The following is a 16,414-nucleotide window of genomic DNA, read 5'->3' as shown; positions in this document are numbered from 1 at the left end:
TAACTTCATTTCTGAACGTATTTGTTTTGGTTTCTTTGTATGTTTGGATTGCATGGGTTGTTACCGCCATGGGGTGACAATGTCATGTCAATAGCGCCTTTAGAAAGATATTTACCTAGAAAAATGGTGACGTGTTCAATACTTACTTTACCCGCTATGTATATGTGTGTGTGTGTATGTATATATATATATATCATTTATTTATTTTTCTTAAAAAAAGATATTCCATTATTTTTGGGAGAGCCTTATTTAATAGGAGATCATTTGGGGTTCATATAACACACATCTTTCGTAGTTAGTTACTTACAAATCAAAGGGTTTAAAAGAGAAGTATGTTTTTTTTTTTTTTTTAAGATTCATTCTTACCTAGGTCAGTTTTTAATAAATTTACAAAGATTTCAAACAAACTTCTTTCATGATATTATTATGGGGTATTGTTTGTAGAATTTTTAGGAAAATAATTAATTCATTTTGGAATAAGGCTGTAACCTAACAAAAATGAGGCGCAGTGAATACTTTCTGGATGCACTGTATGTGGTCTGTGCCATGAAGAAAGCGTTAAGCCTCCATAGTTGGTGTAGGATAGGGAGGTTGTGTTCTGTGACACAGATCGCTACAGGGGTGTGAAGACCAAAAATATATTACCTATCTTAAAGTTCATAATTTTTTGAAGAGACCAGTTATGAGCTAATATGATGACTCTAGAATATCATAGTGTGACATAGAAAAGTAGGTGAAATGTCCTCCAATGAGTTGGTGCATATACAGTAGGTTTACTGGAGTATAAACAATATTATTTTTACAAATTAAGATTAGATAGCAGCCTTGGTTATCTTCTATGCTGTGTTGGTGCTTATAGGAGAGGGAGTTTTTAAAAGCGATAAGCCTTCCACATGTCTTCTTTCTAGTTTGCTATATACTGTATATAACTCTGGATAATTTTTGTACTGTAGTTCGTCTTTGGAGGTTTAGGTTTGTCAAAGGAAATTATATGACCTTCAAAATTTTAAACTGGAACTTGTCACTGGAACAGGGATAGAGGAATGGAAATGTAATACCTATTCTGGTAATGACTACGATGGGATTTCCTCTCAGTTTAGAGAGATTTCCAATCACTTCCTGTTATATCACCAGGACTTGATTTAGGAAGTGTAACAAAATCTTCCTGATTTGCCACAAAAAAAAAAAAACTTGATTGGGGGGTGTAACTAAAACTAACAAAGAAGTTCAGGCTACAGATAGTATATGTAAACCCTAGCAAATAACTTTGTTTTCTTTGTTCCTTTTTGGTCTTTTAAGTATACAATTAAAAGTGTTGATTACACCACAAATATTGTCAGCTAATAATTTCCTGTGCTCTCTGCAGTATTTTCTTATTTATTGTTGTTCTCAGTTTTGAATTTTAATGATTTTTTTTCTCTCGAGTATTTTGCATGGCATCATCTGAAAAATAGAGCTCCTTCCACCTTAAACAGGAAACGCATCATCCAAGCTTATAAAAAAAGTGCCTGGTACCTCTGTGCCTCAGTACTCATTTTCTAATGCCCATGCTGTCTTGCTTGTTGCAGGAGCCTCCCTGTCTGGCTGCCTGCTTGCCTTTTTTTACAGCCTCAGCAGAGACAAGTCATGCCCAGGCAGGGATTTCAGGATTTCCCTACTCACTATCTCCATTTCAGCCTGAGGTTTCACCTCCACCGGGGAGTATGCAACCATCCCCTCAGCCACAGGCTTTTCTGAACAGCTTCCCCTGTGCTTCTTCTGTAACTCATAATCTCTTCCTGCCCATTGTACCTCATGTGCTGATCTGATCTGGCGTCAGACCCCAGGGGCAGTAAAATGGTGCCAAGAAGTAGGGGGGGGGAGCTTTAAGTGCATCATGTGGACGCCCATTTTCAAGTTGACTATGTCAGACACCACTCCATCCAGAGCTCGGTCAATGGCCCTCATCACCTCAATCTGTAAGACACTATGGCTTAAAGCCTGGACTGGAATCCCATTCTCAGGAAAACTGCTATGCCAACTGGTACTGGACATGTCAGAGGATAGGAAAAATGGGTTCCCTCTACCCAAGGAGAAACCAAACAAAAGTTCATACTCAAACCCCCTGCTCTCAATACCAAGAAGCAATGACTGCCTATCTGGGGGGAGGGGGGGGGGGCACCTAGCTGCATATTCAAGGCAATGGTAGACAGTCACAGAAAACAAAATTGTCCAACACCATTTCAGAGGGACATACAATAGAATTGTCTAGAACTTCCACCAGCAGTTAATTCATCACATGTCTCCTAAGAGACATCTAAGAAAGAACTCATAGCACAACCAATAGTTGCATTTGTCTCCCCTGCCAAGGATGGGAAAGGGTTTTACTTTCACATCTTTGCCAGGAGTAAACCCTCAGGAAAAATCCGATGAATCCTAAACTTCAAACCCTTAAAACAGTAAAATACAAAATGTTCCAGTTGGACTCTCTATATTCCATCAGGAATATCCTCCTGCCAGAAGCATTTATGGCTACCTTAGATCTCAAGGATGCTTATTCACATATCCCAATCAGAAAGGACCACCATCGGTATCTGAGATTTGCAAGGGACCACACATCACTGCGCACCTATAATACACCTCCCTGTCATTCAACCTCTTATTGGCTCCCAGAATATTTATGAAAATCTTGGCAGAAGCCCTCATGAAACTACAACTACAGGGCATTGGCGTTCTAACCTACTTGGACAACCTGCTTTTCTTCGCCAACACAAAGAAAATGTTAGAACACAACCTGTACACTAGCATCCAGTATCTTCAGGACTTATGGTGGCTAATAAATGAAGAAAAGCCAGACCTACCGAACAGTAAATTACGGATGTTATTTCATAGATGTTAAGGAGATAAAAATCTGCCTCTCAAAAGAAAAAGTAAAAAAATAAATAAAATTATGAAGCAGATGCCTTCCCTCTATCAACCTCAACCACCATAACGAATGGGATAAGGATTTTGGGCCTAATGACAGCATACATTCTCGTGATCATGTGGGCCCAACTACACACAAGTCCGTTACAGAACTTTCTATTGTCTCAAACAGAGATGATCAGGATTATATCCTACTGGAGGATGGAGTGCACACCAAGAGTACTAATAGCACAGGGCAGATGGAACCAACCTTGGGCAAAGTGGTCATCCAACCTGAGGGAGATGAAGGCAGTACAACAAGCTCTCTTGTCCTCCCAACTCCAGATCAGGGTCAAACATTGTAAAATTCAGTTCAGATAACCTCATAGCTATTGTGTTAATATCAACAGAAAAGGAGGTACCAAGTCTCACCAGCTAATGACCCTGGTAAACACCCTTCTAGCCTGGTCATTTTCCATTTTCTCTGTCAGCCATCCATCTGAAGGGAGTTCAAAACATGTTGGCAAATTTTCTCAGCAGGGAGACTTTAAAACAAACAGAATGGTTTCTGAATCTGGCAACTTTCAGCTGGATCACACAAATGTGGGGGATCCCAACAGTAGACCTCCTCACAGCAAGAACAAGCTCTAAGTCTCCAAAGTTCTTCTCTGTCATGGCTGGGCTCAGCCTCTCCTTTACAAAGCTGGCCGCTGAGCTGTCGGCTAATTTCCAGCTCCTTTCTCTCCACAGTTACTCACCTGTTGATGATATCCCACTCATCAGTCCTGCCTACTTAAGCCGTCCAACCCAGATGATCTCTACCTTTGCTTTGGTCATATCTCTAGAGATGCTCTCCTGTGTTCCTGTTAAAGACTTGCTTGGCTGACATTCTTTCTGGCTCCAGATCCTGCTTGCTGTTGTACTACGCTCCTCACTGGCTCCCTGACATTTCGGCTTGTCTGACTATCCATTCCGGTTACTGTATTATTATTAAACAAATGTGATTAACTGTACTTCTGTCTCAGTCTGATTCATGGTTTCTGACATTCTCGCAAACACCAAACAATGGAAATGAGATACTGAAAGCATTAGCTCAGAACTGGTCTTGTTTATGCTTTTACCCTAACAAACTTGATCTTGAGTAATCCAGACCCTCAAGGAAGAGAAAACATCAGTCATCCTGATATCACCCTACTGGCCACAAACAGCGTGATTTACTCACTTGAAAAGTTTGAGCATACAGCATACGCACATCCCGCTACCGCTCAAAAAAAATCGCCTGACACAGGGGCCGGCCATGCATTCTCGCATCAGAATCCTAAAGCTTTCAGCTTTGCTACGGAGGGGGGGATTTTGAAGCACAAAGTCTTGTCAGGTAGAATTATGAATCCACTTCTTTCCAGCAGGAAGAAGGTCACATTTGCAATCTACGAAAAAATCTGAAAGAAATTCAAATCCTGGTACGAAGAACACAACCAAGAAGAGAGACCAATCATTCCTATTATACTGGAATTTCTACTAGAGGTGACAGACAAGCAATGGTCACACAGCACTCTGAAGATGTAAATATCTGGACCTTTAAACTAGCCAAAAGACCGTTTGGTCAAAAGATTTCTTTACTTCATAGCCAGAGCAAGACCTCCCTATCCTAAAGCCTTCTAGCCTGGGACCTATTTATAGTCCTGCAAGTATTCCTTACAATTTGAACCCATAGATGCCTGTTTGGAAGAAAACACTCCACCTTAAGCATACTACTGGTCTCCTTAGTGTCAGCCAGGAGATTAAGCAAAATCTAGGCACTCTTCATCCTAGAACTGTACTACACCATCTATATGGGGTAGATGGTCCTAAGACAAGACCCATCTTTCCTGTGCAAAACATTCCACAGATCACAACGTCATAATCCCTTTATTCTCTGTAAACCAAACCATGACAATAAAGAAACATACTAAAATTTAGACGATCTCTAATGGCTTACCTGTAAAGTACAAAATATTGGAGGAAGTCATCAGCACTGTTTGTTCTTTTCTCCAGGCACAATAGAGGACAGAGCTTCAAAAAGCACCATTGCCAGATGGATCAAACTAGCAATTGTACACCCCTACTATTCTCAGAACTAGGTACCACCAAAGGGAATCATAGCCCACGCTACCAGGTCTTGAGCATCTTCGTACACAGAGAAAGCAGGAGCTACACCAGACCAGATCTGCAGGGCAATGACATGGTCATGCTTTAAAACCTTCATAAAGAATTACAGGATAGCCCTCCTGTCCATCCAAGACCAATCTTTTGGTAGAAAGGTCCTTCAGGCTGTTGACCTCCCCTAAGCAAGTGTTTTTTGCCAATCCTCTTAAATGCTGCCCTGGAAGACAGCTCCAGAAAAACAAAAGTTGACTTCCTTTATAACAAATTTTCTAGGAGTCTTCCAAGGCAGCACAAATACCTCACACTAATATAGACAAAATATTTTTTATATAATGTTGGCGTATCCCAGGGGTTCAGGATTATAACCTTTGCTCCGTTGGTTCTTTTGTTATAATGAAGCACAAAGGTACATGGTACGCTTTTTTTTTTCTTTTCTTTTTTTTTTATAATGATAGATGTGTTTCCTGTTTTAGGTGGGAGGGACCCTTTTTCTCAGATGCTACCTGGGAAGACTCCTATAAAATGAGTTACCTGGTACCTAATGCTTTCCTTTATTTGCATGTATGTTTTCTATGTTCTTACTAGTTATCACTGCTTTATCCAGACAGAAAATCCCCGGTTGGAGCGACCATATACATTTAAAGACTTTATTCTTCATCCCCGAAGGTAAGCAGCAGAACTGTGTGCAATCCTTCTTGTCTTACCATTGACATTTGTTGTTGTTGTGCAGCTGTCTAGTATATTTATCTGTCTACTGGTTACTGTTTAAAACCACCCTTGTACATTGTGATAATGGCTTTGTTTTGTGCAAATACCACAGCTCCCTGATATCCGTTGCAATCTCAAGTTGGTATAAGTCTTTCACATTAAAACACCCCCACACAGTATAATACAAGCATTGGTGAGTGCTTATTGGTCAGCAGTGCCCACATGACTGCACTGACCAGTGAAAATCCTTTTGAGGCTAAAGGAGCCTTAAGTATGCATTCCATTGAGGCATATTGAAACAAAGCAGACATTCTCATTGGTCTTGTAGCTAGCGGTGAACAATGGTTACTCACCACCTCACTATTTGCATCTCCAGGGTTGTGTAGTGATGTATTCAATTTCTGGACCACTAGTGTATGTCGCTGGGACTGGAGAGTGTTATGAGTTAGTTTACATTTTTTGTGAAAAAGTAAACTAACTCTAAGAACAATAAAGTGTGTCCTGGTGTACCCCGTCGTGCACCTCCATCCTTATTGAACATACAAATACAGACATGTTTGCCCTTGGGACTTTAAATGAGGTGTGACACTAGTATAAATTAAATAAAAAAAACACATATTTATTGGTTCACATGATCTACAGTAGCCACAAACAGATGTCAAGTATATGAACAGATTTGTAATGTTGTATACATAATAATATTATTATACAGGATTTATATAGCGCCAACAGTTCACACAGTGCTTTACAACTTAAGGGCAAACAGTACACTTACAATACAAATCAATACAGGAGGGATCAGAGGGCCCTGCTTGTTAGAGCTTACAATCTAGAAGGGAGGGTCAAGTGGAAACAAAAGTTAATAACTGTGGTGGGTGTGCTGATGGAGAAAATGAAAAAACAGTTGTTAGGTGTGGGTAGGGTTGGCTTCTCTGAAGAAAAGGATTTTCAGGGATCGTCTAAAAGCTAATAGCGTAGGACATAAGCAGACAGATTGGGGTAGGGCATTCCATAGGATTGGAGAGGCTTTGGAAAAGTCCTGGAGGCGAGCATGGGAGGAGAGCAGGAGGTGTTGAGAGGAACGAAGAGAACGAGTAGGTTGGTATTTAGAGATTAGGCTAGTGATGTAGCTGGGGGCTAAATTGTGGATGGCTTTGTATGTAGTTGTTAGCATTTTGAATTTAATTCTTTGGCCAAGCGGAAGCCAGTGGAGGGATTGACAGAGAGGAGTAGCAGACACAGAGCGATTGATAAGGTGGATGAGTCTGATAGAAGAGGTGATAGACCATGTAGAGGTAAGCCAATGAGAAGGGAGTTGCAGTAGTTGAGGCGAGAGATGACGAGCGAGTGAATTAAGAGCTTTATTGTGTCATTGATTAATACTGCAGTAAAATAAGATTTTTCATGATAAAGGTCCAAGATAGGTACAAGAATGCATCCTAGTCACCCAACATGTTTCGTGAACACCTGTTTAAGTATAATAGAGATGGTAAAAGAATTGTATAGGGTCAAATCTTTAAAGGACTGCTATATTGTGCAGATACTTACAAAACTGTTAGAGGGAATACACATGCTCATATCCACTGGACTGCCACTGAAAATGTCTGTCCTTGGAGCTGTGGGTGTAAGATCCAAAAAGGGCTGGTGGGACAAACACGGAGAACATGGGCCCAAACCAGCATAATGGCCTCCATGATGATGAGTGTGAAAGACATATCAGAAAATAAACCTCGCTACCACAGTGTATAACTATAATGACTGAACAAAAAGTGCAAGTGTCTGTCAATATCACTGAAGGCGACTGAAGTGAATGTAGTATGTCAAATTCTCAGAAACAAAGCATAAAGTGAAAAATGAATAAGTGACAAGGGTATAAACAGAGTAGGAAAAAAAAAAAACTTTTAATTGGCAAAAATATGTCTTTCTCGTGAGCAAGTTTTATAATTTAATCACCTCTGCCACATTGCACAACCGAACAGATCACTTTTTCAGTTTCCTCATACAGCTTCCTGGATCACCTCACAGCTATTTAGACAGAGGTTCTGATTCTGGTCTAGCTACCAATCAGCAGTGTGAATGCAGAGGTGTGACATGCGATAGTTTTTTGATGAACTACATTAGTTAGCTGTATGGTGTAGCACTGTAGCAGGTGTGTGTTTTTCAGAACCGGCTGTACAGAATTCCAAATCCTTCAGCAGATAAAACAATAAACATGTATTTATGTAAACTGTGTATTTAGCTGTTTGCCTGGAGATGCCCTTTAACTATTGCCAAAAGATATTAAACTTAGTGTTACTAAACCCAGGACCCTGCATTCACTATATCTGGTCTTCCACAGTACACATAACATGTGCAATAGTTCTAGTAAACATAAACTGCTAAATACATTTTTTCTTCAGCAGTTAGATCAGTCTTGTGACTTCTGTCAGTGTCTGGTTAAAGTTTGTCAGAGGAGTTTTCATTCTGCACTGACTGTCCTATAAGGCTGCAGGACCCTTGACCCTCTGTCTAGACGGTGCTGATTGGCCCTGTGCTGATCAAATGCACGTTCCCTAGAAATGCAATACACACCAAACTGAGCATGTGCAGCTTGTCCCCTAGCCTCTGTCTTATCAGGAGTTAGATTAGGGACAGTGGAAGAAGGGGAAGGAACAGAGAAGACAGGATCAAACGGCCTTAGTAACACGTTAATATGGAATCTGTTGTAAAACATAGACACTTTTCTGAAACTTATGAAATTATTTTTACAATAAAGGGTTACAATAACTTTTAATGTTCATTTCAAAATGTGTTTCAAATAAATATGCTTGTATAGAGAGATATTAATATGCAAGTATATTTTATATTTCAGAAAATATGATTTATATAATACATTTTAGACTTATTTTAAGGTCCTAAGGTAAACCTCAGTGTATGAGTATTTTACAATTAGATAACAGTCTGCATTCTTTTAATAAGGTTGTTCAAGTTCCACTATCCCATACCACCCTATCATATATAAGTTTACTGTAGCCAAATGAGGAAAAGGCTAAAGAATAAATGAACTTGTCCATTCAAAGTCAGCACAGAACCCTTCACAAAGCTCTGGTGGGTTTGAGTTGGCTTTTTACCAATGCATTTGTTTTCTCTTACCACTCAAAAACCTTACAGATGGATTAATAGGCTTCTACTTGCAATTGCTTATTTTCTGTATCTGTGTTATTCAGGTATGTCTCTTTGGGGCTCGGGACTGATGGAAATTGTGTACTAAAGTGCTGTGGAATTAGGTAGCCCCATTTAAAGTGAAAATTTACCAATAACAAATTGATAAAAATACTGTTCTTTAGCAAGGAACACACATTCCACATTAAACATTATGCTACCAAAATTAGTGTGTGCTTTAAATACCTCCAGCATTGATCCTGTTTCTTCTTGCTGGAGGCTGCCATTTTGCTAAAGCCCCAGCAGTAAATCTAGGCTGTCAACAGATCTACAAATTCAGCACTGTGCGTAAAAAGAGAGAGCAACCGAGCATGTGCAGTGCAGGGTGAGACCATGTTTTGGATTTTAAACAGTATAGACACTTATTTTTAATATTTTACATAGCTACAGTGGGAAAAATTATTATTTGATCCCCTGCAAATTTTGTAAGTTTGCCCACCTACAAAGAAATGAAGAGTCTACCATTGTTATCATAGTTGTATTTTAAATGACAGAGACAGAATATCAACCAAAAATCCAGAAAAAACACATTTATACAATTTTTATAAATTGAATTGCAGTACAGTGAGTAAAATTAGTATTTGATCCCCAAACAAAACATGACTTAGTTACATAGTAGGTGCGTTTTGAAAAAAGACACAAGTCCATCAAGTCCAACCTATGTGTGTGATTAGATGTCAGTATTACATTGTATATCCCTGTATGATGTGGTCGTTCAGGTGCTTATCAAATAGTTTTTTAAAACGATTGATGCTCCCTGCTGAGACCACCGCCTGTGGAAGGGTATTCCACATCCTTGCCTCTCTTACAGTAAAGAACCCTCTACGTAGTTTAAGGTTAAACTTTATTTTCTTCTAATTTTAATTAGTGGCCACGAGTCTTGTTAAACTCCCTTCTGCAAAAAAGTTGTATCCCTATATGTGGGGTCACAAGTACGGTATTTGTAAATTTAAATCATATCCCCTCTCAAGCGTCTCTTCTCCAGAGATAATAAGTTCAGTGCTCGCAACCTTTACTCATAACTAATACCCTCCAGACCCTTTATTAGCTCTGTTGTCCTTCTTTGTACTTGCCCCATTTCCAGTACATCCTTCCTGAGGACTGGTGCCCAGAACTGGACAGCATACTCTAGGTGAGGCTGGACCGGAGTCTTGTAGAGCGGGAGAATTATCATTTTATCTCTGGAGTTAATCCCCTTTTTAATGCATGCCGATATTCTGTTTGCTTTGTTGGCAGCAGCTTGGCATTGCATGCCATTGCTGAGCCTATCATCTACTAGGACCCCCATGTCCTTTTCCATCTTAGATTGCCCCAAAGGTTCTCCCCCCAGTGTATAGATTGCATTCATATTTTTGCCAGCCAAATGCATTATTTTAAATTTTTCTACATTAAACCTCATCCCTAAAGTCAAGTACGAAGGAAGAAACCTAATTCTTTGGGGCTGTTTCTCTGCTAAATGTACAGGCCAACTTTTTGGCATTGAGGGGCCAATGGAGAGGGCCATGCATTGTAAATCTTGGATGAGAACCACCTTCCCTCAGCCAGAACACTGAAGATGGGTCTTCCAGCATGACAATGACCCAAAACATACCACCAAGGCAACAAAGGAGTGGCTCACGAATAAGCACACGAAGGTCATGGAGTGGCCTAGTCAGTCTCCAGACCTTAATCCTATAGAAAATTTATGGAGGGAGCTGGAACTTCGAGTTGCCAAGAAACCTTAAGGATTTAGAGAAGATCTGTAAAGAAGAGTGGACCAAAATCCCTCCTGAGATGTGTGCAAACCTGGTCAACTGCAAGAAACGTCTTACCTCTGTGCTTGCCAACAAGGGGTTTCTTCACAAAGTACCAAGTCATGTTTTGCTTGGGGATCATGTACTTATTTTACTCACTGAACTGCAACTTAATTTTCAACATTTGTTTTATGTGTTTTGTCTGGATTTTAGATTAACATTCTGTCTCTATAATTTAAAATACACCTATGATAAAAATCATAGATCCTTAATCTCTTTGCAAAAGTGGGCAAACTTACAAAATCTGCAGGGGATCAAATAATTATTTTCCCCACTGTATACCTGCAAAAGGAGCCCACCTGAAGTCATCTAGCAGGACTTAATTTTCTGATTAAAGTTCCACTTTAGGTATGTGGAATGAAAAATATAAAACAGCTTAAAGGTAAAATAGTCAGCAGTGGGAAAGGGCTTTTGCCATAATGTACAAATATGCATTGCATACTTGTGAATTATGGCTTGCTTAGCTACAAGAACACCCTCTTTCAGTGCTGTCTAATCCAGGCTGTTAGTTGCCGCTTTGCCCACTCACACTGCCATGTACTCTGTCCTTTCTTTTGGGTCTCCCGTCGTCCTTCATTGGGCAGCCACTGAAGTTGTAGCTCCTGCTTGTGAGCACAGGAGTTACATCTTCCCCACCACCAATTCTCTGTATGCCATGGGTGCCAAGAATGAGCTGCTAGTGCACACTGCATGGCAAATGTGCCACGTTGTGTACACAGAAGAGAAAATGCTAGAGGAGGAGAGAGATTATTTTGGCTTAAGAGACTGCATGTGTCTTCTGCCAAAAAGTTCTACCTCCTATCTTTTTTTTTTTTTTTTAGTGCTGTAAACACCATCTAAACAAATTCTTCATTTAGGCATCATTCAAAGAAGTATCGTTTTACAAATGTACCAATAATGGAAAACATTTTTTATTTTGCTACTGAAAACTTTCCAAGAAAAAAGTATAATCAAAACAACCTTATTACATTTAACCCACTTGACTTTTAATATTCCAAATGTATGTGGAGCACACCCATTTAGTAATGTTTTGGCATAAAAGGTTTCTATACACTGTGTGAGTTTCAGCTGAGTATTAAAGTTAGGCCTAAGGTCTAAAAAGTACTTTTACTGGTCCCCCTAGCTGGTGTGGGCTAGATATATGCACGATTCTGGAAAAAAAGAGAATCACAATTTTTTTGCTTAGAATAAAGATCGTAATTCTCTCAGATAAAAAAATTGGGCTAACTTTCCTTTTTTTTTTTTTTTTTTTAATTCATTGAAGTGTATTTTTCCCCTAAAAAGTACGCTTAAATGCAGTCTGACATAAAATTTTGCAACAGCCATTTTATTTTCTAGCAAAAAAATACTGATTTTAACTTGTTTGCAACAAGTGTACTTAGTTAAACTGACCTCATTTGCAGACCGAAGTTCATCCCTTTAATCTGTAAATGAACAGAAAGATGCAATGTTTCTTTTTACCTCTTTCAGTGCTGAGCAATGTTGCTGATAAACATTGCCGGCTCTTTTTTTTTTTTGACGGCTGTGAGCAGGGAACTGCTCTGCACTTTTTACATGAATCGTGGAAATGCTGGATTAAGATCCTGTGGGAGTTTGAATGGAGATTTCAATTTTTAAAATATTAATCGTGCACCTCTAGTGTGGGCTAAAGCAGGCCATACATGAAAAAATTTTTTGAACGAGCATTCGTAAGAAAATTTTTAGTAAATCCGATGACTTGACGGTACTTCAAAATCTAGTGTGCTTTTAACATTTGATCTTGCAATGAATACATATATTTCCTTAACAAAAAAACACATTAACTTATAAAAACTCGTCTGTGTGAAACAATAAAAAAATTCCAGCCTTTGAATTTTCTATTCACTGCAGTCAAAGATTGATTTGACCCTACTAACAATTAGTAAACCAAACAAACATTCTTCACCCCATTCCCGCCTGGCCTATATGACATAAAATATGACAGCTGGAAGGGAGCCCTATTATGCTGGGAGGATATCATATGAAGGATCAGGCCACGCTCCATTGTGTGCACCAGACGGTCAGTGACAGATCACTGTACCATGTGATCGCTGTGACCAATCACAGCAGTTCACATGACAGCTGTACACAACTAAAGGCTTTGATTCATTTTTGTTTAAATTTGTTTTTCTTTTTTACATATGGTCAACAGTTAGTGTCTGTCTGGACTGTCTGCTTTCCAAAAAGGGGACATTGGCATATTTGAGCCTCAAGAAATGAGAGTCCACAAACCATGGTGTATATATATATATATATATATATACACACACACACACACACACACACACACACACCATGGTTTGTGGATACATTTTCTACAGACAAAATAATAAAACACTGATTTGGGTTATTTTCATCAAAGAAATGTAGCAGAATACATTTTGGCCTAAATGTATAAAGACCGATTATTTATATGTAAAATGTTATAACAAAAACAAAGAAAAACTATTTTTTTTTCCAATTATTTAGCAATTTAAAAAAAAAAAATTGGTGATTAAATACCACCAAACCGGCAAAAGAAAACTCTATTTGTAAAAAAAAAATTATAAAAATTTCATGAGAGTATAGTATTGCATGACCGCACAATTATCAGTCAAAGTGTGACCGCACTGAAAGCTGAAAATTGGCCTGGGCAGGAAGGAGATAAGTGTTCGGTATTGAGGTGGTTGAACAAAAGTCTATTGGCTAGCTTAACTCCCCATTTGACCACTGGTTTTCTTGTTTCTATAAATCGCCGCTGGTTCTCTGACATTACTTGAATCATTTTTACCTCTCCGATGTGGCTAATGATGGATTCTGTGTTAGGCAAAGGCATTGATTGGCTGCCCAGTAAAGATTTTAAGCTTTTTAAGAACCTAACCATTACTCCTTTGCTGTTTTTACTTCAAATTCTGAGCTTAAAAATAAATATTTTATGCCCCTAGTACAGCTGTGCAGCCTTGCTGGGTTTAGTTCTCATGGTCTACCTTGCAATTTACAAAACTATGTAGACTGTTGAAGAGTTAAGGGATTCAGTTCCAGAAAAGTCCAGAAGAATGCGAATCTGCAATAAAGTGCCACCTGCTTCACTGAAATATCCTATTATCTCAGGCAATGATAAATAATACATTCTGTTCCCAACATTGTTTTTGCAAGAGTAAGCAAATGCACTCTGTTAACCCTGTTTTAATAGTAGAAATTGTAGTATATATATATATTGTAGTATATATATATACATACATATATATATATATATATATATATTAAATAGTTTCTTTCTCGGTTATCAATTAAACATCCTAACGATTTTACCTCTGTTCATTTTTTGTAGCGGACCTTTTTGCCAGGCTTTAAATCCATAACACAGTGCTCTTTATTTCAGGCAAAGCTTCCAGTGTTTCATAATTCTGGTTTTTACTGGGCACAGAGATGGAATTTCTTTGCATACTTTCTGACCAATTCTGCAGAAGCCTGAAAAACATTTGCTTAATTCCCTTACTGTTTAATTTTGTTTTCATTTAATTTCTGTTTGCATTTGGCTTTTTCTTTTACAATTGGCTATATAAAGTAATGGAAATGTGCAGCAGGTAAACTCTCTCCTTTGCACCAGTGTATTTTTTCTGGCTTACAGAGGAGTTCTAATTTGTAGATATTAACCTTTGCCATAGAAAAAGTGAAGCTTTAGAAATATTTGTGTAGCTGAATTTATGAAGTTTTTAAATATTACCAGTTATTATTGACAGCAGACAATTCTAGTTTAAACTGAGGAAGGGCAAGACGATGATATAAAGTATGTATGGATTGTGTTTAAATAAAAATAATTATAAAGTGAATACGTGTTGCATTCACCTTCAGTTAGAAAGTCTGCCTTTTAGTATGGCATTAAAGTGATGCTAAAGGCTGATTTACTTTCACAACTCTAGACGATTCAGCTGTGAGATGTTATGTGAAACCAGAATGGAGTCCAGTGGTAGCTGAAAAGTTTTCAACCCACAAAAAGAAACTGATGAAAGCGTTTTCACTCATTCTTTGTCCTTGCTCCATTGTGATCACCGGAACCTAGTTTTCTGTCCTGTTATGACAGCATTTAACCAAGGTTACCGAGCAGCTTTTAAACATGACAGTGAAGCCTTAACTACTTCAAGACCAATCCTATTACTAATACTTGTTTATAAGTTAAAATCAGTATTTTTTGTTAGAAAACTACTTGGGAACCCCCAAAAATTATAATACAATTTTTTAGCAAAGACCCTAGAAAATAACATGGCGGTCATTGCAATATTTTTTGTCACACCGTATTTTCGCAGAGCTCTTTCAAATGCAATTTATTGGAAAAATGACACTTCACCGAATAAAAAACAAAAATAAAACAAACAGTAAATTTGGCCTTTTTTTTTTTTTTTGCATATTGTGAAAGATGATGTTGCGTCAATTTAATAGATACCTAACATGTTACGCTTTAAATTGCATGCACTCGTAGAATGGAGACAAACTATGATACTTAACCTCCATAGGCGACATTTAAATATTTATTTTAAACGGTTACCAGTTTAGAGTTACAGAAGAGGTATTTTGCTAAAATAATTGTTCTCCCTCTAACGATTGCGGTGATACCTCACATGTGTTATTTGAACACTTTACATTTGCAGGCGCAACTTACGTATGCGTTTTCTTTGGTGCGCAAGCACGAGGGGGTGCGGGTGCTTTAAAAAAAAAAAAAAACGTCATTGTGATGGAAATATACAGTGACAGGCACTCTTTATGGAGGGATCTGGGGTCTAAAAGACCCCAAACCCCTCCTTTACACTGCAAAGAATTCAAAACGTCAAAATCTGCATTTTAAAATCGGCGCTGTTGGCTGCCAAGTAAATTGGAAGTGACGCTGTGACGTCGCTTTCCGGATTACTACATCAGAGACCCAATTGAAGCTGGTTCCGGCTTTGTTCGGTACTCCAGCCAGCCGGCGGACATGCTGGCTGGTTGCTCGGGTCTCTCGATGGGGGGGACGTTCCCTCCCGCTGCTTGTGATAATGGCAGAGTGCCTCATTAGCCACATCAGTGGTTATCACTTGAAAGCCAACCGCCAGCCCCCCAAAAAAACGGTACCCAGGTGATGCCTCTAGCTGCAGACATGTCCCGGTATAATCACTTTAACAAAATGACATACAGGAACATGATTTTGCATGAAGTGGTTAAAGCCGACATAACATCAAAAGTGAGAGCTAAATTATTTTAATACATATCTACACTTTTAATAAGGGAATTCTACAACCATCTGCTGACTTTTTGTACAAACATTGAAGAAGCATTGATCGCAATGGTCTGATGAACGCTGTTCACGAGACCATTGATGTCAATCAAATCCAATGATGAGGTAGCAGGGGACCGGGCCAAGCTGCACTCTGTCAGTAGATGCACACAGTGCAGCTTGGGATCAAGCCTCCACGAGTACCCCCCTAGGAATCGGCTTGCTTGGGGGGGGGGGGGGGGTAAAGAAGGAAGGAGCCAGAAATGAAGAGGAGGATCAATGAAGAGAAGAAGAGGAGGATCAATGCTGCTCCGTGCAAAACCATTGCACAGAGCTGGTAAGCATAACGTTTCTTATTTTAGAAAAATAAAAACTGAACTTTTTAGTATCAGTTTAATTGCATACTGCATTCTAAAGATGGAAATTTGACCTGAAATAC

At 38.9% G+C, this 16,414-nt stretch overlaps 1 protein-coding gene across 4 annotated transcripts in view; it reads left to right on the top strand.

Moving 5' to 3' along the window:
• NEDD4 (NEDD4 E3 ubiquitin protein ligase) overlaps nt 1-16,414 on the top strand; it is a 261,538-nt gene that overhangs the window by 135,664 nt on the left and 109,460 nt on the right. For all 4 annotated transcript variants that reach the window (XM_077474123.1, XM_077474121.1, XM_077474120.1 and 1 more), the window contains one exon: nt 5,633-5,694. In XM_077474123.1, the coding sequence (XP_077330249.1) occupies nt 5,633-5,694 (62 nt within the window). The remainder of the gene's footprint in view (nt 1-5,632; nt 5,695-16,414) is intronic.

This window comes from Lithobates pipiens, unplaced genomic scaffold (genome assembly GCF_037356315.1).
Source record: "Lithobates pipiens isolate NorthernLeopardFrog02 unplaced genomic scaffold, aLitPip1_a1.2 Scaffold_8, whole genome shotgun sequence".
NCBI lineage: Eukaryota > Metazoa > Chordata > Amphibia > Anura > Ranidae > Lithobates > Lithobates pipiens.
Note: the sequence above shows the minus strand (reverse complement) of the source record. Positions and strands in the feature narration are given on the sequence as shown.